The 24,626-nt window shown below is 52.0% G+C and overlaps 10 protein-coding genes across 10 annotated transcripts; 4 read left to right on the top strand and 6 right to left on the bottom strand.

The window, feature by feature from the left end:
- Positions 1–137: 137 nt before the first annotated feature.
- Positions 138–870, bottom strand: J4E83_005724 (uncharacterized protein; the record flags this gene model as incomplete). Its single annotated transcript, XM_049332641.1, has 2 exons — positions 138–650; positions 706–870. 2 exons carry the CDS (start codon positions 868–870, stop codon positions 138–140), a joined length of 678 nt encoding a protein of 225 aa, XP_049188449.1.
- Positions 871–1,203: 333 nt separating this feature from the next.
- On the bottom strand, positions 1,204–2,542 carry J4E83_005725 (uncharacterized protein; the record flags this gene model as incomplete). The annotated part of the gene is made up of 4 exons (XM_049332642.1): positions 1,204–1,701; positions 1,753–1,799; positions 1,977–2,424; positions 2,486–2,542. 4 exons carry the CDS (start codon positions 2,540–2,542, stop codon positions 1,204–1,206), a joined length of 1,050 nt encoding a protein of 349 aa, XP_049188450.1.
- A 1,175-nt stretch (positions 2,543–3,717) lies between these two features.
- Positions 3,718–5,126, bottom strand: PDB1 (pyruvate dehydrogenase E1, beta subunit; the record flags this gene model as incomplete). Its single annotated transcript, XM_049332643.1, has 5 exons — positions 3,718–4,125; positions 4,180–4,243; positions 4,293–4,579; positions 4,633–4,756; positions 4,885–5,126. 5 exons carry the CDS (start codon positions 5,124–5,126, stop codon positions 3,718–3,720), a joined length of 1,125 nt encoding a protein of 374 aa, XP_049188451.1.
- A 543-nt stretch (positions 5,127–5,669) lies between these two features.
- ERG6_2 (Delta(24)-sterol C-methyltransferase) lies at positions 5,670–6,905 on the bottom strand (the record flags this gene model as incomplete). Its single annotated transcript, XM_049332644.1, has 3 exons — positions 5,670–6,248; positions 6,297–6,653; positions 6,702–6,905. 3 exons carry the CDS (start codon positions 6,903–6,905, stop codon positions 5,670–5,672), a joined length of 1,140 nt encoding a protein of 379 aa, XP_049188452.1.
- Positions 6,906–7,342: 437 nt separating this feature from the next.
- Positions 7,343–8,516, top strand: SLT11 (Pre-mRNA-splicing factor slt11; the record flags this gene model as incomplete). Its single annotated transcript, XM_049332645.1, has 2 exons — positions 7,343–7,373; positions 7,423–8,516. The coding sequence occupies 2 exons, from the start codon at positions 7,343–7,345 to the stop codon at positions 8,514–8,516; spliced, it is 1,125 nt and encodes a 374-aa protein (XP_049188453.1).
- Positions 8,517–8,589: 73 nt separating this feature from the next.
- MZM1 (Mitochondrial zinc maintenance protein 1, mitochondrial) lies at positions 8,590–9,022 on the bottom strand (the record flags this gene model as incomplete). The annotated part of the gene is made up of 3 exons (XM_049332646.1): positions 8,590–8,690; positions 8,739–8,921; positions 8,968–9,022. The coding sequence occupies 3 exons, from the start codon at positions 9,020–9,022 to the stop codon at positions 8,590–8,592; spliced, it is 339 nt and encodes a 112-aa protein (XP_049188454.1).
- A 243-nt stretch (positions 9,023–9,265) lies between these two features.
- On the top strand, positions 9,266–10,518 carry J4E83_005730 (uncharacterized protein; the record flags this gene model as incomplete). The annotated part of the gene is made up of 3 exons (XM_049332647.1): positions 9,266–9,289; positions 9,337–9,569; positions 9,615–10,518. The coding sequence occupies 3 exons, from the start codon at positions 9,266–9,268 to the stop codon at positions 10,516–10,518; spliced, it is 1,161 nt and encodes a 386-aa protein (XP_049188455.1).
- An 8,163-nt stretch (positions 10,519–18,681) lies between these two features.
- Positions 18,682–19,932, bottom strand: J4E83_005731 (uncharacterized protein; the record flags this gene model as incomplete). Its single annotated transcript, XM_049332648.1, has 1 exon — positions 18,682–19,932. The coding sequence occupies one exon, from the start codon at positions 19,930–19,932 to the stop codon at positions 18,682–18,684; it is 1,251 nt and encodes a 416-aa protein (XP_049188456.1).
- Positions 19,933–20,248: 316 nt separating this feature from the next.
- On the top strand, positions 20,249–22,626 carry J4E83_005732 (uncharacterized protein; the record flags this gene model as incomplete). The annotated part of the gene is made up of 2 exons (XM_049332649.1): positions 20,249–20,279; positions 20,327–22,626. The coding sequence occupies 2 exons, from the start codon at positions 20,249–20,251 to the stop codon at positions 22,624–22,626; spliced, it is 2,331 nt and encodes a 776-aa protein (XP_049188457.1).
- A 381-nt stretch (positions 22,627–23,007) lies between these two features.
- On the top strand, positions 23,008–24,408 carry J4E83_005733 (uncharacterized protein; the record flags this gene model as incomplete). The annotated part of the gene is made up of 1 exon (XM_049332650.1): positions 23,008–24,408. The coding sequence occupies one exon, from the start codon at positions 23,008–23,010 to the stop codon at positions 24,406–24,408; it is 1,401 nt and encodes a 466-aa protein (XP_049188458.1).
- Positions 24,409–24,626: the final 218 nt, after the last annotated feature.

Genomic DNA, 24,626 nt, shown 5'->3' on the forward strand with positions numbered 1-24,626 from the left:
CGAAGCAATTCCACTGTCATTCTCTGACAGTCAGGAACAGACGCAAGAGCTAGGACGGACACCGGGTGAAAATGGAACATGCACACTACTAGCCAACCAGGAAAAACAGGAAAGCGTATGCGACTTGTTCAAGTGGCCTAGGCTTCTTGAAGTGATTGTTCGTCGAGGTCGCGTACGACTTCAAGATCGATTTTCGCAGCCTCAGCAATGCGGAGAAGAGCCGCCATTTGCATCTGCAAAGTACCCTGTGCCCACCCATGCTGATCCTCGATCCGATCATAACAAGACTTTTTCCTCTCCCTGAGTTCTCTCGCTGCGTCCCTGTGAAAGGCGAGAAGCTTGTCGAGGAAAGCACATTCCCTTAGTTGAAGAGCATCGTATGGTGACCAATCCACTACGTCCTGTGACTTGTCTTGCAGAGCTGCCCTCTGATCCAACGCATCTTCATGAGCCTTGATATGGGTAAGCAGCATATCCAGAACTCCCTGCTGAGCTTTGAATCCGATGGATGTTCGGGCGAGTTCCACTTTCTTCGTTCCAGTATTGAAGTCGATCTCTCTCTCGCAGAACCGCATGGCGTCTTCGATGATTTTTGCGAGCTTGATTTCGTCTTCTGCCGTGAGATCTGTTGCTGCTTCGCTCGAACTTCCCTAAGTTTAACGTCAGTTCGAGGGTCGTAGAGAAACTCAAGATAGTAGCACTCACCAGTGATAGATTCTCCGTCAACTCAGCAAGCCCGTCGCTGCGGCTCAGACACTGATTGATCATTCCGTCGACAACAGTGTTGAGCCCTTCCTTCAGGTTCTGGAGCACGCCTAATTCGACACCGTTGCCTTGCTTTAGGCCTTCAATGATGGTGTCCGACGACATGGTGAGTTCGCGCGATTGTCGCAGGCGTCGCCGCAATATGGGTTTCGGTCGGTGATGTGGTCGTGTTGTGTGGGTCGGAGTCAGAGAGTCTTCCAGAAAGAGCAGGAGCGACTAGCGCCAAATCGCTAGGCTATCAGTGAAAGTGAAGGCGAAGATAGAGACCAGCGATTGCTGCATTTCGCACTCGAATCGTCCGCATCGGCAATCATTTGCTATCTTCGGCTATGCGCCCGTATGAGGTCATACGTTGGGCCTACCTAGTCGGTTCCCCTCAAGGCTGCTAACAGAACCACCATAATCTCATTCAACGCGTTGAAGAATCCACCATATACCTCAGTCGTCAAGAGAGATTCCTGCAGTCTTGGCCAGGGACCGAAGACTTTGCAACTGCCTATCATGCCACTCTTGCTCCTCGGCACAGCGCTCGTAAGCCTTACTTTTCCTCTCCTTGTGTTCTCCCTCAATGCGTGCTTGTTCTTCGTTCAAATGCTTGTTGCATTCATTCAAGAGGAGAAGTTCCTTATCCATGTCACGTTCGATGCGGGTGAAGTAGGGACGCAGGGAGTTTGGATAGGATTTCAAGCTCTCGAACAGGGTGACTCTTGCGTTGAAGTCATCTCCGTGAGAACATAAAAGCTCATGGCTCGTCGTTAATGCCTTCGTGTCCGCCTTGGCCTGTGTTTTAGACTTGATCCTCTCCACTTTCCAATTTGACACGCTGGATGCTTTGGCGGTAATGCAGTTGCGAATCACATCCTTGATAGTGGATGTGAGTTTGTGTCTCTGAGCTGTAGAGAGGGCTGTAGCTGGAGAGGTAGCTATCGAAGCAACCTAGACCCAGAAGTCAGTCACTGTCACAACTCTGAAGAAAGTCGCACATACCGGTGAGTACCTCGGCCCGCTAGTCATACCGTTGAAACCCCGCACGACTGACAACCTTGTCACATCACTGATCTGAATGGCAGGCAACGGAGCGATCGTGCGTGCATGCGCCGTGCTTTGAGAGCGAGGGACCGGAGCAGGCGACCTGACAGCTGCCGATGCGCCAGTAGCTCGAGCTCCCCGCCCAGCAACCACCCGTTCATTCTTCATATTCCCAGTCATACCACTCAAGCCCTCGATTAGCTTGCTGAGTGTTTTGCGCTGCCTCAGATATACCTCCTTAGCCTTCTTCAGCCCGTCCGCCTTCGCAGCTCTCATATCCACCTTCCCAATCTTGACCGCTCTGAACATATCCGCGATGAGTACGCGTTCTTGTGCATGTTCCACAAGCAAAGCGTTGTGAACCAGGTTCACGGCTTGGTTGGTAGGCAGGCGGATATAGAGTGCTTCTCTCTTTTCGAAAGCGGCTTCTTGGGCTTTAGAGCGGGCGTGCTGTTCGTCTAGCGATATCTTTTGGGCGTCGAATGCTGCGTCGATGGTGTTGATGGTGTCCTGGTATTCGGAGTCGCTGGTCTCGATGGATTGGATGCAGAAGTGGATGTTGTCGCGGATGGGCCTCGGGAGATGTGCGTAGGTTTCTGCTGCCGGAGTTGGGTAGGTGTCGTAGTTCTCCTATAATCATAATGTCAGTCCGAATTTTGCGTGTTATTCAGCGCTGGCATGCATCCCGTACCTCTGCGCCCTCAAGGTCAATCAGGGCTTCGTCACTGTCGTGCTCTTCCTCCGGCATTGCGTTAGCGCTCGGGAGCCCAGGCATCGTTGCGCTCTTGCGAAGTTTGTGAGTGATGTCGCTCTGCTATGCTAGGACGCAGAGTGCGGTCGAGAGATTGCAAAGTTGCAAGTTGCTTCTGTAAGTGGAAGGAGCCCACTAGCGCGAGACGCGGGTCCATCGATGAGAGTGAAGATGAAAACTCGCAGCCTCATCGTTTCCGACACGATCGATGCGCAGCCACTCGGGATGCCCAGATACTCTTTCTAATACCAAGTTCTGTTCCGTTGAATATCGATTTGGGCAATTTAATGCAATTGTGCCTGGCCGTCAGTACATGCTTACTGCTGTTTGAGCGATATGCCAACTTTGGCGCCGATGCAGAGTATTGCAGTTATCGAAATCTTCTCTTTGCATGAAAGGTGGCGACCTCGTCGCTCCGGCTATAGTCAAGGCGCAGCCGCTCGACCTTTGCCATGCTCTTTCTTCCACCAGAGTTCGTGCCGGCGTTGGCTGTCTAAGTAAATCATCGTGACTCTTGCTCGTGGAGAGCACATGCGTAACTCGATGTGAGCGGTATGCCGGCGTAAAGGCAGTTGCTGAGCATTACAGGCATCGGCATCTCTCTTTCGTAGCGACCTTGATTTGCAGCAACGCATCCTGCTGAAGCATGACGTACAATGAACGAGTAGAGTATTGAAAGAAAAGAAGGAAGTGGAGTGAGATGCGCCAAAAAGAAACAGATAAGAGCAAGAAAGTGGACACAACACACCCTCCAGTATGAGGTAAGAGACCCCAGATCCTTATCGACAAAGAGGAGCGGTGAGATGCCAACATCACAGGGCTCGACAGCAGCATGTGATAGACATGAAGCGGAACGACATGTGCACTCAAGAAATGACGGAAACCTAAACACGTCAGTCGACCTGTTCTCATCCACTCACCTCAACCCCAAGATGCCAAACAATGTCAATCGTTAGATAGAGTTGCAATAGAATACTTGTACATGCAATCGAAAATGCTCTAACCCAGCACCTACGTGTCTACCTCAACCGAAAATGGCCATCTGAATCATACAAAGTCTCATTCCAGTCCAGCACTGAACATAAACCCTCATTTCCCTACGCAATGCACCGATCGAGTACATAAACGCTGGAATAGCTGCTTCACCGAACTCCTATCCTTACAGTCCGGATCTATACGCGGAGCAGCTTGGCAGCGTAATCCACAATCAAGCTCTCACTGGGGAAGCTCATCTCCTCGAGCTTCTGGGCATATGGTGTGGGCACCTCAGCACCGGTAACACGGGCAGGGGGCGCCTCCAAGTAGTCGAAGGCGTACTCGCAGGTAAGCGCCATAATCTCGGACGCGACGCCGAAAGACGGGAATCCGGACTCTACGCAGAGCATGTGGCCGGTCTTCTTGACGGACTTGACAATGGCCTCGACGTCGAGGGGCTTGATGGAGCGCAGGTTGATGACTTCGGCTTCGACGCCGTACTTGGACTTGAGTTGTTCGGCGGCAACGAGGGATTGGCCGACGCAGCGGGAGAGGGTGACGATGGTGAGGTCCTTGCCGGGGCGCTCGATCTTGGCCTTTCCGAACTGGATGGGGGGTTAGTTTGGAAGTGTGGTGGGGAGGTTGGTGGGGTGTCTTACGGGAATGACGAAGTCGTCTCTCTGGGCCTCCTCGCTCATAGGGAAGGAAAGACCGTAGAGAAGCCTGAGGGTGTTAGTACACAGTCTCCCGTCCTGCAACTGTTGTGACCTACTCGTTCTCGAGAACCACGACCGGGTTGGGGTCGCGGATAGCAGCCTTCAACAGACCCTTGGCATCCTCGGCGCTGTATGGCGAAACAACCTTCAATCCAGGAATGCTTCCGTACCACGCAGTGTAATCTTGGGAATGCTGAGCAGCGACACCGGACGCGAAACCGTTGGGACCACGGAAGGTGATGTTGCAGGGCTGGATACCACCGGACATGTAGTGGGTCTTTGCGGCGGAGTTGATAATCTGGTCAATGGCCTGCATGGCGAAGTTGAAGGTCATGAACTCGCACTGTTGTCGCTGTCAGATTTGCTTTTTTGGGTCATGATGACTGAGGGACTCACAATGGGGTGGAGACCAGCGAGCGCAGCACCGACGGTCAGACCGGCGAAACCTGACTCTGTGATGGGAGAGTCGATTACCCTCTTCTCACCGAAGCGGTCGAGCAGGCCCTTTGTGACCTTGTAGCTGTGGCTCAGTCAGCACCGTCCATTGATATTCCGTTGTGCATAGCCTGCGATGTATTCTCTGCGCAATTGGCCCCTCCTCTTCCTTATCGCAGATATAACATCGTTCTTCTTCATGGTGGGACGTACGCTCCGTTGTATTGCGCGACTTCCTCTCCGAGCACGAAAACCTTGTCGTTGCGCTCCATCTCCTCGGCCATGGCCTCGTTGAGCGCCTCTCGCACTGTCATCTCCTTCTGGCCTGACGCATATCCTCTCCTCGCAATTGACGGTGTAATGGCTGCGGCGCGGAAAGCTGGTCGGAAGGCGGGCGCTGGCCGCGACGCCGAGACGAGGCGGGAGGTAGGTCGGAGGAGCCTTGAAGCAGCCATTGTGGGGTGTGTGTGAGGGTGAAGGTGTGGTGAGGAAGTGCCGTGGGCGAGTGATGGCCGCTGAGGCTTGTGGTGGTTGCTGGGGCTTGCTGGACAATTTCTTGATGCGAAGATCCGAGTCGTTGGGGCCGGCGCTAGCGATCAAAGCTCTCGAGCAGGGACCACACTATAGCGAGAACACCCGACGTGCGTCTGGATGGTCCCTGGATGGTCCGCCTCAACAACGTCGCTTTCACCATAGTCACCCCTTCCATACGGCATCTACTGGATAGTGATGCAACAGTCGCTTGCATATTGTACGATAATGATCAAAACATGAAGTTGAGGATTACTTCTTCTATTCTCTATAGCTCCACATTTCGCGTTACCATGACCGTCCCTAGACCGTGCCCTACTTCCAAATATTACAGTATATATGCGCGTCTCCAATGCGCGTGATGCAAATGCCAGGAGATGATGCTCCTATATCGAAGGAATAGCTCGCAGACCGACAAGGTCCTAGATGCGAAGAGAAGTCTAATGCAAAGGGCGAGAACTGAAAACTTATGCGTCGGCGGGTTTCCTTCCGACCATAAGGTACATGGGTGTGAAGAGCTTCTCCCTGCCACCAGCAACAAGGCAGTCGGCTGCGAGAGCAAGACTGTCGGCAGTCTTCTGGGTACCCTTGGGGGCGAGACCGATCACCTCAAGACCACCGACGAACTTGTGGATGAGGCCACGTCCGACCTTGGTCATGCGAAGAATGGTGGGGATGTCGCCAATGGTGCTGATGTACTTCAGCTGGCCAGAGAGCGGCCAGTACCATGGGTAAGGGTCGTCCCTGTCTGCCAGATCCTCGTTGTGCTCCATCACGAAGCCAGCCTTCTTCATAGCATCGAGCGCGACCTCAATCTTCTCCATGTTGGAAATACCGTCACCGATCTCAATTCCAAGACGGATCTCGCGGTGGTGGGGGTTGTCGTTGTCGTACTTGTCGGTCATGAGCCACTCGTATACACCAAAGACACCGCCGGGCTTGAGAACGCGGAAGATCTCGCTGTAGATGCCCTCGAGTGATGGTGCGTGGACAGTGGCCTCGATGGCGTAGACGGCATCGAAAGAGTTGTCAGGGAAAGACATTTGCTACTACAGGTTAGTGAGGAGTACTCAGGATGTGAGGGTATATCATACCATGAAGTCACCCTTGGTGAACTTGAGCTTGTCTGACAGACCCTCCTTCTCGGCGTAGGCAGTGGCACGCTCGATCTGGTAGTCGTTGTTGTTCAATCCAACGACGTTGACACCAGCGAACTTGACAATCTCACGGGCGGGTCCACCGACACCGCAGCCAACATCCAAGACGCGCATGTTGTCCTGGAGGTTCATCTTGTGGGCAAGGTAGTGCTCGTGGCGGGCAATGGCCTTGTAGAAAGACTCGCCATAGGCGTAGCGGGCGAAGTGGAAAGACTGTCCCCAGCCGTACTCGTACAGGTCGGTTGCGAGGTTGTAGTAGTGTCTTGTGAGGGTAGCGTATTCGTCTCGTCGTTCCTGGGTCTGTTAGTAAACACGGTATACAACAATGCCACATATGCATACCTTGCGGGTCTCCTCAGTCTCGTCGCCAGCGGCCTTGTTGTCCCAGTGCTTGAAGTACTCGTCGACAGCGGCTTGCTGGGCAGCCTTGTCCTTTTGCAACATGGCAGTCATTCCACCGCGAGCCTTTGCAGACTTGCCGTGCATGGCCTTGTTGAACTCGGCATCGCGAGAATGGTCTTCCTTTTCGAGCGCAATGGGAGACATGATGGGTATTAAGAGTGATATGGGTTTATGCGGGGGGTGAAGGGAATGAAACGGATAGTAGAATAAACAATTCGAAGAGGACAGGACCCTGAAACTTTATAAAGACGACCCCGGAGAGGAAAGAGCGGTATGGGTAGGAGATTGGGACTTGAATTTCTTAGGGGGTAACTGGCGTCGCCCAATCACGACCGACTCTGTACGCGGCCCTGGTCAACAGCGCTAGCGGTCGGTCGTCGCCACCCGAGCGCGTGAAAGCCAAGACCGTAAAAGGCGTATAGCGTAGTGCCTAGATTTCTACCGTCACTCCCATACCATCTGTCGCAACAACCACCGCGCCCCACTACGCGTACTCGACGTTCCCAGATTCGCTCGGCGAAGTCGCGAGATTACATTCAAAACTTAGCCACTGTCGCACACCCTACACAGCAGGCCTCACCATGCCGCCGCAAATCAAGAGCGACCTGAACCGTACGTCATGTCTTTTCTCACTGCGCGTAGCATACACTAACTTTTGTAGGATCGGGTTGGGAAACTACCGATTTTCCGTCCGTCTGCGAGAAGTGCCTGCCGGATAGCACCTATGTGCAGATGCTGAAGGAGGACTACGGCGCAGAGTGCAAGATCTGCACGCGACCCTTCACCATCTTCCGCTGGAAGGCCGACCGCACCGCGCGACAAAAGCGAACCAACATCTGCCTCACATGCGCCCGCCTCAAGAACTGCTGCCAGCACTGCATGCTCGATTTGTCATTCGGTCTGCCCATTGTAGTCCGTGATGCTGCGCTGAAGATGGTGGCGCCCGGCCCACAGAGCGACATCAACCGACAGTACTATGCGCAGGAGCACGAGAGGGAGATTGAGGAGGGACGTGGAGCGATGGAGGCATACGAGAAGACGGACGAGAAGGCGCGCGACCTGCTCAAGCGTTTGGCGCAGAGCGAGCCCTACTACAAGAAGCAGCGACGGATAGAGGCTGAGGAGGGCGAGAGTGGGCAAAAGGCGTTGCCAGCGCCTGGCGGAGGTGGCGCAGGAGGCGAGAGCAGTCATGTCCCTGGTCCGATCAGAACGCGAGATTCACGAGGTACACCTGCGCGAGGAGGCATGAGGCCAGGAAGAGGAGGTCGCATGGGCGGCGCATCCGCGGAGCCAAACCCGCAAGATTGGCTGCCACCGTCCGATCCCAACGTCGCATCGCTCTTCGTGACAGGCGTGGAAGACGACCTTCCCGAGCACGAGCTTCGCAAACACTTTTCACAATACGGTCAACTTCGGTCACTGGTATGCTCACATCGAGCGCACTGCGCATACGTCAACTTTGTCAAGCGGGAAGACGCCGAGACAGCGGCGGGTACACTAAAGGGCAAGGTGGTCATCAAGGGCTGCCCTATGCGCGTTACCTGGGGCAAGCCGAAGCAGTTGGACAGCTTGGATCAGAACGTCAGGATGCAATATGCAAAGGAAGGACGACAAGTGGCCGGCTCATCGCGACGGGCAGCTGCTTCCCAAGCCGCGATTGAGGCTGCACCACAGAACAGCTTGGACAGCATGGTCGTTGCACCTCCACCGGGAGCTGATGACGATGTTCAATACGCCAGTTTGGCTGGAAACTAGGTCTTTATTTCTTGCATTGGGTCGGCGTTTTGGATTGTATGGGTATCATGATTCATTCGATGTGCATAAAAGCCTAGGAGGAACAGCATTTTGTGCCTCCCAATGTACTCTTTCCCTTGCCCTTTTTGATATCCTCGTTGTCGCCTCGTTCGGTATGCTCGTGTATCCGCAGTTCTGCCTGTGTTAGCCTATTGATCCCGATACCATCCATAGAGAGCATACTGTAACTTTCGCCCTCTGGGTCCGCTGCTTGCCCTTGAACGACGTTTTCCCGTAAGAACTTGGCCACTTCCTCGGCGTGCACTAGTGACGATTGCAACTCTTCGCTACCGATTCGTAGATTGCGGTTCGCCTCGAACTTGTTACGGGCTTCGGTGCGGGCGGCGAAGAGCGTGTTCATGTCGCCTGTGCTGTGTGAGCGCGGGAAGTAGGTCAATGTCGCATTCCGTACCTTGAAAGGCGATGCGCGCGGATCGCAGCAGGTTCCGGTATGCAACTAGCGCCATCTTGTGTAGAGTCGGGGCGGTGTGCAGTGAGTAGAGCGTTGTAAAGAACGACCAGTTCCGCTCGGAACTTCCGCGAGGAAAGTTGGCACACGTGACATCGTTCCCGCCAGGGTCCCCCCGGCTGGCGATCCGACACCCGCTGACGTCGCGCAGCTGAAAGTGGTCCACACACGAGCAACGCTTCGGTGGCCTCAACGGTAGAAATCTAGCTCCCACACCGGGCTGCGATCTACCAGAGCCAACATGGTGTCCTTCTGGCCTTGGAAGGTACGTCGAATCTAAACACGCGCTAATACGCTTGCTGACTGTGACAGGGTAGCGAAGATGCCGCCTCGTTCGAGAGGACGCTCAACACTCTTACTGGCAAGATCAACAGGGCCGCCGCGCGCAATGACAAGCAGAAGCAGCTCTCGCGACGCGCTCGCGTCATGTGGACGCTGTATACCGGCTTCGCGTATATTCTGGTCGCGGTCGTGCTCACTTTCGTAACGGGCTGGCAGAATTGGGGTCCCATTGAGGGAAGTGTGGTGGCTGGCGGGCCTGTCTTGTATGTCCATCGTCATCGCAGCAACGAATATATCTAACCCTCCAGGATCTACGGCCTCCGCTACGCGCTCATGAGCTACTTCGACTACCGCATTCGCAACACCGAGGCGTACCTCAAGAAGCTGAACAAGGAACGCGACGCTACCATTGAGCGCCTCAAGGAAGCCACCAAGTACAACTCAACCCAACAATTGCTCGAGAAGTATGGCGCCTCGCCCAAACAACCCGAGCAGCCACAACAAGGCAACTCTCCCGGTCGCACGAAGTCCCAAGGCCCCCAGAAGCCAGCGCCGCCGCCAGGCCCCCGCACCGGCATGCCTCCTCCTCCAACGGCAAACATCCAGCGACCCCAGCCACAGCAACTCCCGCATACCCCGCAGAAACCTCCGTCGAACATCTCGTCACCCCTGGGCCCCTCCCCGCCACAGCAGCTACCCCCACCAGAAGCCCCAGGCGCCGAATTCGCCCCAAACGCATTCAACACCGGTGCCGTCGACCTAACCAAGCAATATACCGCCGATTCCCCCGCCGCCTTCACCCAAACCCACTGGTACGATCGCATCCTCGACGCTCTCCTCGGCGAAGACGAAACACAGGCTAAGAACCGCTTCGTCTTGATCTGTTCGGAGTGCCGACTTGTCAACGGGCAGGCTCCACCCGGCGCTCGCACGCTCGAAGATGTCGGGAGGTGGAGATGCGGTGGGTGCAGTGCGTGGAATGGGAAAGAGAAGCCGCGGGAAGATGATGTTACGAGGCTTGTGAGGGATTGGGAGGCGGAGCGAAAGGCGAAGGATAGGCTGAGTGGAGATGCGGGTGTGAAGGAGATGGAGCAGGTGGAGGTGGAAGATGAGGGTGTGGTTGTGGAGGCTGAGGCGGACAGCAGTGGTGAGGATACACCGCCGCCCAGTCGGAATACGAGGAGTAAATCCAAGGGTAGGGGAAAGAAATAGGGAGGGCATGGTGGGCATGGCGTCTAGGTATGTCGGGATGGCATAAAAGCGTGTGGCATGGGTATTATGTATACTAAACATCGATATGGCTTACAACATGAAAGTAAGCCTTCCTAGAAGACATGGGAAGACCTGAAGATTTCGAATCGTCTGAACTACTTCTCTAATTTGTAGCACGTGCATCGCTGGTCGTGTATAAATACCTCGCTTTACTCTCTCTCTTCCTGTTTCTTATCACTCACCCTTCATTCGGGATTTACTAAAACGCTTAAGGAATGTGCCGATGGTGTGCGCTTCCTCCTGCGCTTCTCCGTTATTTTCTCAAAAATCCTAACAGCTTTTCTCGATGGGCTGTGCTTCTGCCTCCGCCTCTTCCTCTGGGTTCCTCCAAAAACTGTCTCGATCTTATGCCATGGTGTGCGCGCCTTCCTGCGCCTTCCCATCATTTTTTTCTATAATATACATGCCACCAAGTAATGAGGTGTCCTTCCTGCGCTGCTTCATCATCTTCTCCAAAACAAACCGGGGTTCACCCAAATGGTGTGCGCTTCCTCCTGCGCCTTCTCAAAACACAGCCATCTATCCAAAATAGACGAATTCTCGAGGCATGTGCTGGCGACTGTCCTGTCTTTTCGCAAAACTAAGCCAGGTCTAGCAAATGTCTCCGTTTCTGGAACCACCAAAAACATATTGCTATGGACGCCATGGGTGTGGGAAGAGTCGAGAACCTTCAGTTGAAGTTGTGCATGGCCGGTCTAGGAAAATTCGTTATGAACATTACATGGTCGGTCGCTGTTCTCCAAAACGGCAGAAAGAAAGTGCATGTGGTGTTCAAAACTATCAGGTGTTCCTGGAATGGCTGAGAAGGAGTCAAAAATCATATGCGATGATGTCATGAGCTGTGCCTGTCTGTCCTAAAGAATTAAGCAATTCCAACATGGAGTGCGAAAAGAACTTTTCACCGATATATGTGTCGGTCTGGCGGATATATAAACCTCACCGCAATCTCTGGCTTCTTGTCTTCTACACTCCACAGCTTTCTGTGTTTCTACCATAACCGGACTTGAAAGAACTCATGGTGTGCGCTCCTCCTCCTTCTTCCTGAGTTTGACCAAAATCTAGTTGATAACATCGAATGGTGCGCGCTCCTCCTTCCGTGGACTTCAAACCCTCATCAAGAAAAGCGATGTGCGCGCGTGTCGCTCCGGAAACAAAAGATATCCAGACCACTTACATGCGTTCGTCCTCGCTTCTGCGACTTCCAAAAACTAAGAGTAAAGTACACATGTGAGAACCTGTGCTTCCACAAATACTCCCACAAACGTTCAATGTGTCGACTTTGACCCCAGTTCTACAACACATCAACGATCCAAAAGTTCTCTGCCGCTTTCGCGATGGGCAGTGCTTGGCGCGTGGGTGGTGTATAAAAGCCTCGTCTTCGCTGGTTCCTCCTGTCTTCTTTATCCCACACTTCCGGTTCCCTTTACCAAAATTTACACATCGCCTGCTCTATGGTGTTCTTCTTCCTCCTTCTTTCTCAAAAACCCCACCCAAATAACACCATGTGTGGTTGTGGTCTACCAAAACCGCTACCACACTATTCATGAGCGGTGCTTTGTTGGTAGTCGGAGTAGAAAAACCTCGTCTTTGCCGGGCCTTCCTGTCTTCATCATCCCACACACCTCTGATGTTTTTCCAAAACAAAATGGCTTACTTTCATGGTGTTCGCCTGCCTCCTTGGTCTCAAAATGCCTAGACCATTCCGCCATGTGCGATTGTGGTCCACCCAAACCGCCTACATACTTCAATGATGTTGTCCTGCCCAAAGATCTCCAAAAACGCATCAATGTGGACTTATGGCTGTCTGGACGCTTGGAAACACTGTAAATCGGAGATGCACGCGGCTATGTTCACAAAACATGAGGAGAGTGATACATGTTCCGGACTTGCGAAACCCAAGAAAGCAAAGCGAATGATTGTGCTAGTGGATTGGTGGTGTATAAAACCCCGCTCAGCTGCTGTCCTTCTTACTTCTTTATCACACCACATTCACTTGGTACTCCAAAAGAAAGCTCCTGGACGCTGTGATGTCTGCGTCCTCCTCTTTTCACCCAAAACCACTGAACCTTCTTTTCGATGTGTGCGCGCCTCTATCCTAGAAGAATTAGATGAATTGCTATGTTCTCTGTCTCCTGCTAGCCCCAAAGGTCACCAAAATAGGACAGGCTCCAGAAAATGATTGCTCAAAATGTATCACGTGCCTTTCATGGGTCTTCCGCTTCTTCTCTTCCCTCAAAAAAGCGATAGGATCATCCCACATGGTCTCCCGACTTATTGAGCTGGGGAACTTGCATATAAACACCTCCTGGGCTGGGGTGTCTTACTTCTTCACATCTACAGCTTCTTGTGCTTTATTCCAAAAAACGATTCGGCCAGGAGCATGGCTCCGCTTCTGTGGTTCTGCTGTTGCATCACCAAAAAGCCCCTTGAGAAAGTCTTATGGGAAAGCTCTCTTTCTCTTCTATCACCCTACCAAAACACAGTGAGAGCGATTCAATGGTCTGTCTTCTGCGCCTGCTTTCGCTTTACCAAAATGTCCCAAATTCTGCTGTCATGGAATCGTCCCTCCGCCTCTGCCTTCCCATTACCAAAAATCTGGTGATACTGGTATATGAAAGACGAGAGGGGCGTCTCTAAAAGCAAAACATCAGCAGCAGTGTTGTCCGCTCGGCCCTGGTCTCTGCGAAAGTGAGAGTGGGAAGTGCCATGGAAGCAGAAGAGCTTTACTACTATAATTCGCACTTCCGCAGTATTTCGACTGTGGAGTGACATATGAAGGTTCTTCTTCGCTGCTGTTCCTTCTTCTCTTCTACACACCAAATACCAAAAACCTCTTCATAAAAATGGCTTCAGAAGTTGAAAATGTGCGGCGTCTCCTCTCCTCTTTGTCTCAAAATCTTCAAAACCATACTCCATGCTACCATGGCTGCGCACTCTTGAAAACGAAGAAGTTTGGGCGCATGCTGTTCTTCGGATGATGTGGAGCAATACTTGGAATGTCTTCCGGAGAAACTTCATGTCTGAAAACGCTACGATATGCCTCGATGTGTGCGTTACTTATGACAAAAACATGAAATGATATCTAGGATGGTGTGGAGCAGCATATTGTGTATAAATACTTCTCTTCGCCAGGCTCTCTCTCCTCCTTTCTACAACACATTGGCTTTCTAGTGATTTCAAAAAGCGTGATCGGTACATGCCATGGCCTGCTCTTCTCGATCCTCTTTCAATACTTCCAAAACGACGGTTGGATTTTTGTATAGCCTCGGTGACTTTTCTAAATCTAATACCAAGACTATGATGTTCGCTGCGGTCTGCAAGCTCCTCTGAACTGCTTGAACTATCCAGCGAAGATGGCATGACAAGGGTAATGCCACTGGAATCGGGACTACCCCAGCGATATGTCGCGTTCCCTCGAAAAGTTGCACGTTCCGGCGTATGAGACGATAATCCGACGATATCTTGTCTTATGGCTCTGCGGACTTGGCAAAGGATATACAAGTTTCATCGACCTTGTGTCTCCTTTCCTCGAATGGCAATTCTTCAAAACGCCGTGTCCTTCAAAAAAAGTCTTTGCCAAGTTCCATGGGCGAGACCTTCGGTCTTTTGGCGCAACACTTCATCATGATTTGTTTATGGTACACCAAAAAGAGTATGTCGGCGCCACATGTGTGTGTGCCTCAAACATGCACCACCGCGGCGAATAGACCAGCCGGCGGTGTTGTCTTTCCCCATCTTCTCTTATGACCGTCACGTGCGACCTGAGCTTGGCTGCTGTGTAAATACCTCTTTTCGGGTGCCAACCTTCTATTTCCCTCACTACACAATCCTCTCCCTGCTTTACCAAAACTCTCCCGATGTCTTCCAATGACTCCGCCTTCTCTGGTTCTGGCAGTTTTTCCGAAAATATCACATTCAACATGCATGGACTCGCTGCGGTCCCAAAAACATCGATACACCGCTACATGATCCAACCCACGCAAACACTAAGTCATGCCGCGTTACTGCGAAGTGTCGGCAGACTGTGTATAAAGTCTTCCACCGGAACTGCTGCTCGCTTCCTCAATCACAAACTCCTCGTGAACAATTTTCCAAAAGCCTCAACATGAGACCCAATTTTTTGAGGATCTGCAGTTTCTTTAACAATACTTAAATCAAGATGGCGAAATCCCATGGCTGTGTCCTTGTTCTGGGCAGGATGTAAAAGCGCACAGTACCTATTCCATGCTGTCTAGGCTTAGAAGCTTCAAAACCAACGCCGTATGACCTGGCTATCCATCGGAGCTGTTGTGTCGACACCAGCTGGGGAGGAAATGATATCGCAACTGCCAGTTTCAAACAACCAGACCATTACGATATGTTGGCGTTTCGACGCATCCGGCTTTAGGCAAACACTCCGTCTAAGATGGACGCTACTCAAATTCAGTATGCAGTCTGAGAATGGAAGATTGTGTTCTGGTGGTTGCGGCTTTCATGACGCTGCGGGAAAGCGGGGCTGCTAGCGTCGAAGCAAGACATAAACCCCGCCATCTGGCTGACCTTCTTCCTCATTACACTATCTTTCTATTTCACCAAAAAGCGAATGTAAACCTTCCCATGCTGTCCTTCCTCCTGATCAGCCTCCAAAATTTTCGAAAAACTTCCTAGACACTCTGATGTGTCGAGCATCTCCGCGCGGGTCAAAAATACGAGCTATGCGTTTGACATGCATTCCATTGGCATCAAAACTGCATACAAGACTACCATGTAGCAGGTCGATGAGAGAAATTCACTCCGCTATTCTCCAAAACTCCACGCTCTGTTTTGGATGGGCTCGTTGGCTCTACCACGTCTGCTATAATACATCTGCTTCGTCCTCCTCTTCTAAAGCACCAGAAACACGCAAATTCTGAAACTTTTTCGATGAGTATTGGATGTGTTGAACCTTTTCAAAGCTTTAAATGCCTCAACCCGACGAAAGAAGATTGGCATGTTCTAACAAAATTCGTCACCAACATCACATGGACTGATCTTCTCTCGAGCGGCAACATGGATGGAGAAGAGACTCTGTTGAAAGTCTTCCTTAAAGTTTACTTGAACGAAGTCCTGGTTTTGCTGTCTATATCTCATATGCATACAAGATTTACACTAAACATCACGTTCATGAACGAAATGGATCAGTTCTCACGATGTCGCTGTGTACATGCTTATGGAAACCACTGGGACACGTTTGAACAAATGGGAAATCTACAGACGAGCCCCGAACGAGGTAGCGTCGGTGCTGAGGATGTATAAAAGGTACTGCTTCTGGGCTTCTTCCTCACCCATTCAATCCGCTCATTTTGAAAATCAATAACGCAGGTTTAGCACTCATGTCCGGCTTCTGCGAGAGCGAGCACCAAACATGGTTCACACAACTGATATGTCTTCTCCTCCTGTTCTTCTTCCCCTCTCCTTCTCGGCATAATTGGCCAAAAGACGGCGAGAGATACGTGACATGCTGTCTGAGTCTCTCCGACGCCACGCAGGAATTGCACGGACAACAATAGGATGTCAACCATTCCGCAACATTTACTTCCATGATTTTTTCCTCGAGTCTCCCCGAGTAGACCAAAAACCACGCAAAGACATTTCGATGTCCTCCCGAGCTTCCAGTCCGCAGTCCAAATATCGAATTTGAGCAATGTCATCTCCATGCTGTTTGAATCCAAAAATCAAACAACAAGCGGAACATGCTGCTTCTCTCGTAGATCTTCCACATTTGCAGGTCATCAAAAAGCATACTTGGCCTTAATATGAGCGTGCTGCTCTTCTTCCGACCCAAACACGCAACGGCAACAGTTTTGAAATAAACCACAACTACATCCATGATCGCTGTCTAAGCTCAAAGGCTATGTCATTTCCAACAGTCTTGTTGAATATGCACAAGGGATGACCGCATCGCCGCGTCTTACTCAGTGCCGTCGGCTCTGGCCATGACGTATCATCCGGTATCAGTGACCGCAAAGATACTCACAGAATTTGGATATAAAAACAGTGGAAGTTGCGAGCTTTCTTTATACTCAAAGCATACTTTCTTCTATCAAAAGAACAGCATCTTTGACATATGTTGTTCTGTTCAAAATAAAGGGCAGCCGTACGCATGTCTGCTCCTTCGTCCTACCCCCTAAAAGAAAGTTACAAAAAGCTGAGGATGTCCAAATGTGTTCCAAAGTTGCTAGCAATCTGATCTATGGCTTTTGCTGGTTGGAAACGCCTCTCCTATAGCAGAAAAAGACTCCTGGGTGGTTATACAACATTAGGGGTAGATGCTGCCAGCTTTGTCTCTTCTCAGATCATATTCCATCTGAACAAAACATGAGATATGACGGTACATGTTCCTCGATCCAAAACGGTATCGGACTTTGCACATGTCTGTTCCTCTGCTTGATACCCCAAAAGCGATACGGTTGTTGAATGTGCCCAAAAGTCCATCTCGACAGTGGGACGTCTCTTTCCAGACAGTCCTCCTCTCTGCTATACCACGTGACAGCGTGGGACAGAGGTCATCAACTGCGGTAGAAGCTCAGAGCTTTCTTCTCCTAAAGCCTCCTCCTTTTTACGAAAACTAGGAAGACGATGGCGCCATGTCGTTCGATTCAAAACGCAAGCGCACGCGATCATGGCGGCTCCTTCGTTCCACTTCCAAAACAACAGCAGCCTTCATGCACGGGTTGCAGTATCCAAAATCTCCATCTGAAAACACCATGTTCGCTTCGGACAGTCTTCCAATTTTTTATACCAGAAAATGGTCTCGTTCTGAAATATAAAACGCCGTGCAAGCCGCGAGCTTCCTCTCTTCTCAAACATTCCTCCCATATACTAAAATGGATTCGTATTAGGCGCATGCCGTTCTTCCCAAAAGACTCGACTAGACTCCGCTATGTCTGCTCCTTCCTTCGACTTCCAAAACAACAACGGATTTTCCACATGTCGGATATACCCAGAAGCTTCAGACCGACACTAAAATGTCTGTTCCTGGGGGTTCCCCTGCCTTCTGCACCGAAAAAGCTCTGTTACAAACAAAACATGGTCCTACGAGATGTATGACTGTCCGCTGGACTGCATCTACTTCGTCAAAAGACCTGGGAACCTGACGTATGATTCTGAGATAACTCAAAAATGCATCGAGAGCTTGCATGTGAGAGATCGGAGAAAGAGAGGAATTGAAACGACCAACAAGGTCTACGATTGTGAAAAGATAAAGTCACCGAAAGCATCAAAAGCGTTCCCGCAACATCACATGAGAGAGCAGTGCTCCCGCTGCATAAATACGGCGAACAAAACAAATGTTCTCGGCGCAGAGCAAGGACGTATATAAATACCACTCTTGGGTCTGCATTTCTCTTCAACACAACTCCTCTATTTCCCGCTTCCAAAACTGGAGGTGGTCTATAGGATGGCTTCGGGTCTGCTCTTCCTTCCCTGAGCTATTTTCCAAAACACATCGTCAACTTCGAAATGGAGTGCGCTGCTCGCGCTGCTCAAACACTCCAACAAGTCACCCATGCTCCCGACACAGGGCTGCGGACGTGTATAAATACTTCTCCAGCTTCTGTCTTTCTCGTCTCTACAACACTTCCCATTCTGGAGTCCAAAAAAAGAAGCCTGAGTTCAATGACTTCGGCTCCGCTCTTCCTTCCCTGTCTATTATCTAAAACTATGGGCCAACAACTTCATGGAGTGCGCCGGTCTTGTTCTCGAAACAATGCAAGAAGAAACGTATGTTCTTGGCACTGGACTGGGACGTGTATAAATACCCCGCGGATTCTTGTTCTACTCTTCTTTACAGCAACTCCAGTCTTGGAGTCTAAAAATCGGTATCGGCAAAACCATGGCCTTGGCTTGCTCTTCCTTCCTGGTTATTGTCCAAAAGTACACGTCGCCGACGATATGGAGTGCGCAGTTCGTTCGCAGAGATACTGACTGCGATTGCCTATAGTGATGATGATGATCATCATCATCATCACTATCACATCGCCAGCAACCAGACCGGAGGACTTTAGAACATCCCTACTATCGTACACACACAATCCAACCTCCCATCCATACCCGAGCCTCCCCCATTCCACCCATCTCAACCTCCTACTTCGCCTTCGGCTTAACACTAAAAAAACTACTCATCTTCTTCATCCCACTCGTATCGACCTTCTTAAGCGCCTTAACGCCCCTCCCCTCACTCTTCTTCTTCCTCTCCTCATCCTCCTTCTTCCGCTTCTTTTCTTCCCTTTCGGCAATCTTCTCTTCGTCTTCTTCAATCGCTCTCTTCCGCGAGATGTTGTCTGAGATGGAGCGTAGGGACAGCGCTTCGGATTTGAGGGTCGCGATGGCGGAGAGATGGGTGTCGAGGGGTGCGAAGCGCGCGGATAGGAGAGCGAGTAAGGGGGTGCGGAGAGATGGTGGGGTGTAGGAGGAGAGGAGGTAGGTTAGGGATGTGCGGAGGCGGAGGAGGTGGGGGATTTCGGTGGGGGTTGTGAGGGTGGGTTTTGTGGGGGCGTCGGAGGGGGGTGTTGTTGTTGTTGTGACGCTCGTTTGTGAGGTCGTCGTTGTGTCGTTCTCCTTCTCTGACGCTGCATCTGTTGCTGAAACGGTGCTTGGTGTGCTTTCCTCGCGCTTTATGCTCATGATGGGTATTTCCAGAGCTGTCTTGATAAATCTCTCCTCCATCGACGGTGGCAGTCCTTTCTTGACCATGCGTTCGGCTTTTGAGACGAGGATTTCGAGAAGTTTGGGGTGCGAGAGCCGGTACATGGACTCTTCGCCTGCGTCGACTGTGTCGCACATCCTTCGCATCTTGGTTTCTATCATAGTCTTCAGGGTAGGATATTGTGATAACAGCGCTTTCCAATGCGGTGAAGCGGATGAGAGCGTGTCGAGGTAGTCATCGAAGGCGAGGAAGTGCTGTTTCGTGTCTTTTGCTGACTTTGGTGTGAGGGCAGGGAGGATGAGGAAGAGGATGTCGATTGGTGTTGCGATGAAGAGGTCGGCGGATTTGGTGATGTAGCCGCTGCCTATCCGTGAGGCATCTCCTTCCTCTATGGTGTCATCCTCGCTCTTCTCCCCTGTTATCAACCAACTCTTGAAGTCTTTCTTCGGCGCAGCGATGCGCGTGAACTCGTAGAAGCCTTTCTCAGGGCAGAAGAAATATCTTGATGGTGTATCATTTGCGGGGTTGTCGAGGCTGACTATGCGCGCGTCTTTGGATGTGTCTTTTGGTAGAACAAACAGTTTCGGGGGGTTCGATGTGCTTGCGGGCAGCGGTTTTGCCGTGGTGGTAGGTTCGGGGGTGGATTCTTTGGGTGCGGCCTTTGCGGGTTTCGAACGTGTGCGCGCCATTGCGAGATGTCTGCTGGTCCAATTGGGCATATACAGTCTTGTACGTGGTGTATCGAATTCGTGGTGGAATCGGGGTTCAGGCGCGTCGCGTGGGCGCAACCTTACACGCGCAATCCCTGTCACGTCACGGTTTCGGATTAGATTAGTCTGGGGTGAACCACAGTCCGGTGTCAACAAACGCTACGGGGCCGGGCTATGCGCTTGTGAGTCCTGCCTGACGATCGACTGTTTCCCATCTTGCTTTTCCCGCTTTCCAGTATTGGCGTTGCTATGGGCCACTGCGAGATAGCGCATCCGATATTGCACCATCACAACAATGATCGTGCGGGAGAGCCCCAAGTCAAAAGGTAAGTCGCCCATGTGAGTGTGCCAGCATGCGCTGACTCTGTGACAGTCAAGAACAATCAGCCCAACTGGCCCCCGCAGTCGCCCGTCGAAGCCCTTCTCAGCTCGCCATCCGGCCGTAAGAGGTACGAGAGCCGCCGCCAGCGCGACTCAGCATCGCCATCCCCCTCGAAACGCCGCCCAATGTCGCGCGGAGGTGTGCCAGCCGGCAGCGACGGAGAAGAGGATGAGGAGACACTCCAGCTGCAACTCCAGGCCATCGAGGCCAAGCTGAAGCTGAAGGCGCTGCAGAAGAAGAAGAACGAGTCTCAGGATCTGGATCGCAATGGAGCGTCATCACGAGCGAGCATGGCCACCAGCATGCGCAGAATCGACCTGCCGCGGCCCGAGACCAGGCAAGAGACCGACGTCGAGGTACCCCGATCACCAGTTCGGATGCGACAGGCGCCAACCGAGCCGAAGAGTCCTGCGCGCGTCATGCTGGGCATAGACAAGGGACTCACAGCCCGCGATGTTAGTCTCAAGCGGCCGGGAAGTGCTGTTAGTGGGCGCATGTCGCGGCTGGGCTCGTCGAAAGAGGTCGAGCCGCCCAAGATCAAGTCCTTCAGTGAGCGCATCGCAGAGAGCAGGAACAAGGAGAAGGAGCGTGAAGAGAAGGAGGACAAGGCTGAACAGAGACGGAGTAGGGGGTTTGGGCTGCAGAACATCGAAGCGCTGAAAGACCGGCCGTCGCTATCACGAACCAGCTCATCTCAGAGTACCGATACCAAGACTTCACGCGACATGCCTCCGCCGGCCCTGAGGAATCACAGCCGAACGCAAAGTCTACAGAACCGTACATTTGGGGGTCCGCCCACTCCAAGACCAGGCTCCACATTGTCCTTCAGGCCCGAAAGCTCACGCCCGACCTCGTCCTCTTCCAAGGCCACGTCTAGCAGCTTTGGCTCAACTCCGACAGCCACAAAATACGCCGAGATCTCGTCGCGCGACGAAAGCGCCGATGCTCCTAGTTTCGAATCGTTCTCTGGTCTCCACCTCAAGTCGAGGGAAATGCAACACAATGTAGTCACGCGCACGCTGGAAGGCAAGACGGTCTTGACAATACCTCAACTGCTGAAAACCGTCAAGGCGCCAGAATACGATCCGCCAGATTGGGAGAACGACTATGTTGTTCTTGGGGTTATCTGCTCCAAGTCGACACCTCAAAACTCCAAGAACGCAGCCAAGGACCAGACCAAGGGCAACCAGGACAAGAACTTGGACCAGAACGGCAAGTTTATGGTTATTCGTCTCACGGATCTCAAATGGGAGCTCGATCTCTTCCTGTTCGACACTGGCTTTTCGCAATTCTGGAAACTCCCTCTTGGTACACTAGTCGCCATACTCAACCCCGATATCATGCCACCACGGAACCGCGATACCGGCAAATTCTCGCTGAAGTTGTCAAGTTCTGACGACACCATCCTTGAACTTGGCACAGCGCGAGATCTAGACTTCTGCCATGCACAACGGAAAGACGGCAAGGAGTGTGGTCAGTGGATCGACGGTCGCAAGACCGAATTCTGCGAGTTCCACATCCAACTTCAGGTGGAAAAGGCCAAGAAAGGCCGCATGCAAGTCAACACCATGACCGGGTTTGGCGGAGGTCCAGGCGGCGGCATGTTTGGCCGACGCGGTGGCCCGAAAGGTGATGAACTCAAGAGGGAAGGCAAGTATCACGACCGAGAACTCCACGAGACCGTCTACATAGCACCACGACCCGGCGGCGCAGCCAAGCTCATCGACCGCGACCACCAAAACTGGGAAGGCGGAGCAGGTCGAGAAGACCGCTTCCGCAAGCAACTCGCCGAAAAAGAGAAGGAAAGAGAGCTTGCAAAGAAGCTCGGCACGATGGGAGACGGCAGTACCGGAGGCGACTACATGAAGCTCAAGGGCGCTGGTACCCAGAACCTCCCCGCAAGAGGCTACACATCGTCGCAAGGGTCCTCAGGCGCAAAGCCCGACAAGCCCGCCGACGTGGACTTTACCAGTCTACTCAACCGTACGTCAGCCGATGTTTCTTTGGCGCCTGTTAAACGTAAACGCACAGCATCGGCGAAATCATCCAATTCGAGCGACCCCGTCGGCTGGGGATTCAAGTACGGCCGCATCCCATCACCGAAGAAGGACACTTCTTTCCCTTCTGCATTCCGCGGTACACGCGAAGCCAGTCCAGCGAAGAAGAAGGCGCGTCTCTTGCTAGCCGGAAAAGGCATCCGCGAGCCCGGACGCGAGAGTCTGGGCGGTCTTGACGCCGGTCTTATTGCTGCCATGGACGACGACGACGATGATGATTTGGAAGTTGTTTAATTCTTATTTGGAAAACACTAGGGGAGGTATACACAAAAAAACATGAAGGGCAGGGCGTTTGGTCTGGGTAACAACAGCTCGCTGATTGGCTAGAGCTAAGCGAGCAACGGGGTGTATTTCGACTTTTCTGGGCTGATGGATACCGAAGGCTTTAGCGTGGAGCGAAGCCGCATTAACGACTTTCCTTTTGTTTTTACTTGTACAATATTATACCCGCTTTGTTACGCTGAATTGTATACTGCGTTCACTTTACCAATTTTCTGAGACTGGTCATCTTGAGAGGAGCGTGAGGATTTCCCAATTATACCAGCGACGCACGTGCGACCACACCATTGAAGGAAAGAGCAGGACCACCAACTTCCAAACTCGAATCACACCAAAATGGCGGCCCCAGACTCTGATACCACAGACAACAAAATCTACGCCCTGATCAACTACGAAGATCCCTACGTCCAACCCCTCATTCTAGCCGCTCTCGAAAAGCGCCTGCCGAAACCATCTTATGAGTTGATATCCTCCATTTCACAGCTTCCCAGTCCCTCCTTCCGCCTCCTCCAATGGGTCCAATACGAATCCATCGACTTCGACCACCTCATGGAAAACTCCTCCACCAGCCTCTCAAACGCCTACATAATCCGCAAAGCTCTAATCCGGAAACACTACCTCAGCACCACCATCGCGAATTGGATTACCAAGTATCTAGATAGCGTACTCAAGAAACATGTAAAACCAAGCGTGGAATTCGAAATCGACTACGCCGAGTTTCTGGATGATGCGCTGGTCGAAGCGTGGGAGTTGAAGGAGAGTTGGGCGCGGAACGAAGATCAAGAAGATGTGCAGAAGAAGGAATGGTGGATTCTTAAACCGGGGATGAGTGAGAGGGGGCAAGGGATTAGGCTGTTTAGCAGTGAGGAGGAGTTGACTAAGATTTTTGAGGAGTGGGATCCTGAGAGTGATGATGAGGATGGAGAAGAGGAGGAGGATGCGAGAAGTGACGCTGGCAGCAACATTATTGGCAGTAAGGGTGAGGGAAAGGGGGAGAAAGAGGAGGGAAACGGCATCATAACATCCCAACTCCGCCACTTCATCGCACAACCTTACATCCACCCTCCGTTACTCCTCTCTCCTCCCAACGTCCCCTCTTCAGAACTGCGCAAATTCCACATCCGGACTTACGTTCTCGCCACCTGCGCTCTCCAAGTCTACGTCTACCGACCCATGCTCGCCCTCTTCGCTGCACGGCCCTACGTCCCTCCTTGGGACGACGTGTTACAGGAAGATCGCGATGAGGCTATGAAGGCGCATCTGACGAATACGTGTTTGCAAGAGAGTGGGGATAGGGAGGGGAGTGTGGGGTTATTCTGGTCTCTCCCAGACGACATACCTTCTCAACCAGATCTCGGGTCTGTCAAACTAGAGAGTGAACCGGACTGGAAGGATAAAGTGTTCGAGCAGATCAAGGAAGCAACAGGTGCGACGTTCGAAGCTGCGGCGAGGGGCATGTCGATCCATTTCCAGCCGCTGCCTAACAGTTTCGAAATCTTTGGCTTGGATTTCATGGTAGGCCATGAAGAGGATGGGGGACTGAATACGTATCTGCTGGAGGTGAATGCGTTTCCGGATTTCAGGCAGACGGGGAGCGAGTTGAGTGGGGTGATTGAGGGGCTTTTTGAGGGGGTGGTGAATAGGGGGGTTGTGCCTTTCTTTGGGGTTAAGGCAGAAGGAGGAGAGCGGGACGATGGGATGGTCAAGGTGTTGGATATTGATCTGGGACGGCGGTGAGAAGGGTGACTTGTGCAGAGGGAATGGGACAGCATAGCATAGTCACGACGAATAAGTTTGGTCAGAGTTATCACTCGTATTTTCCTTGATCTATACTACGTTCCCTTCCATGTCCTCCCATTACCATCGATTCAACCGCAAATCGCCGTACACCAGCTCGGTGTCTGTTCATCGAGACGCCCAGATACCAAGCAACCGCATACCGTGATCCCGCAGTC

This window comes from Alternaria metachromatica (assembly GCF_023757995.1).
Source record: "Alternaria metachromatica strain BMP 0045 chromosome Unknown scaffold_11, whole genome shotgun sequence".
Classification (NCBI taxonomy): Eukaryota; Fungi; Ascomycota; class Dothideomycetes; order Pleosporales; family Pleosporaceae; genus Alternaria; species Alternaria metachromatica.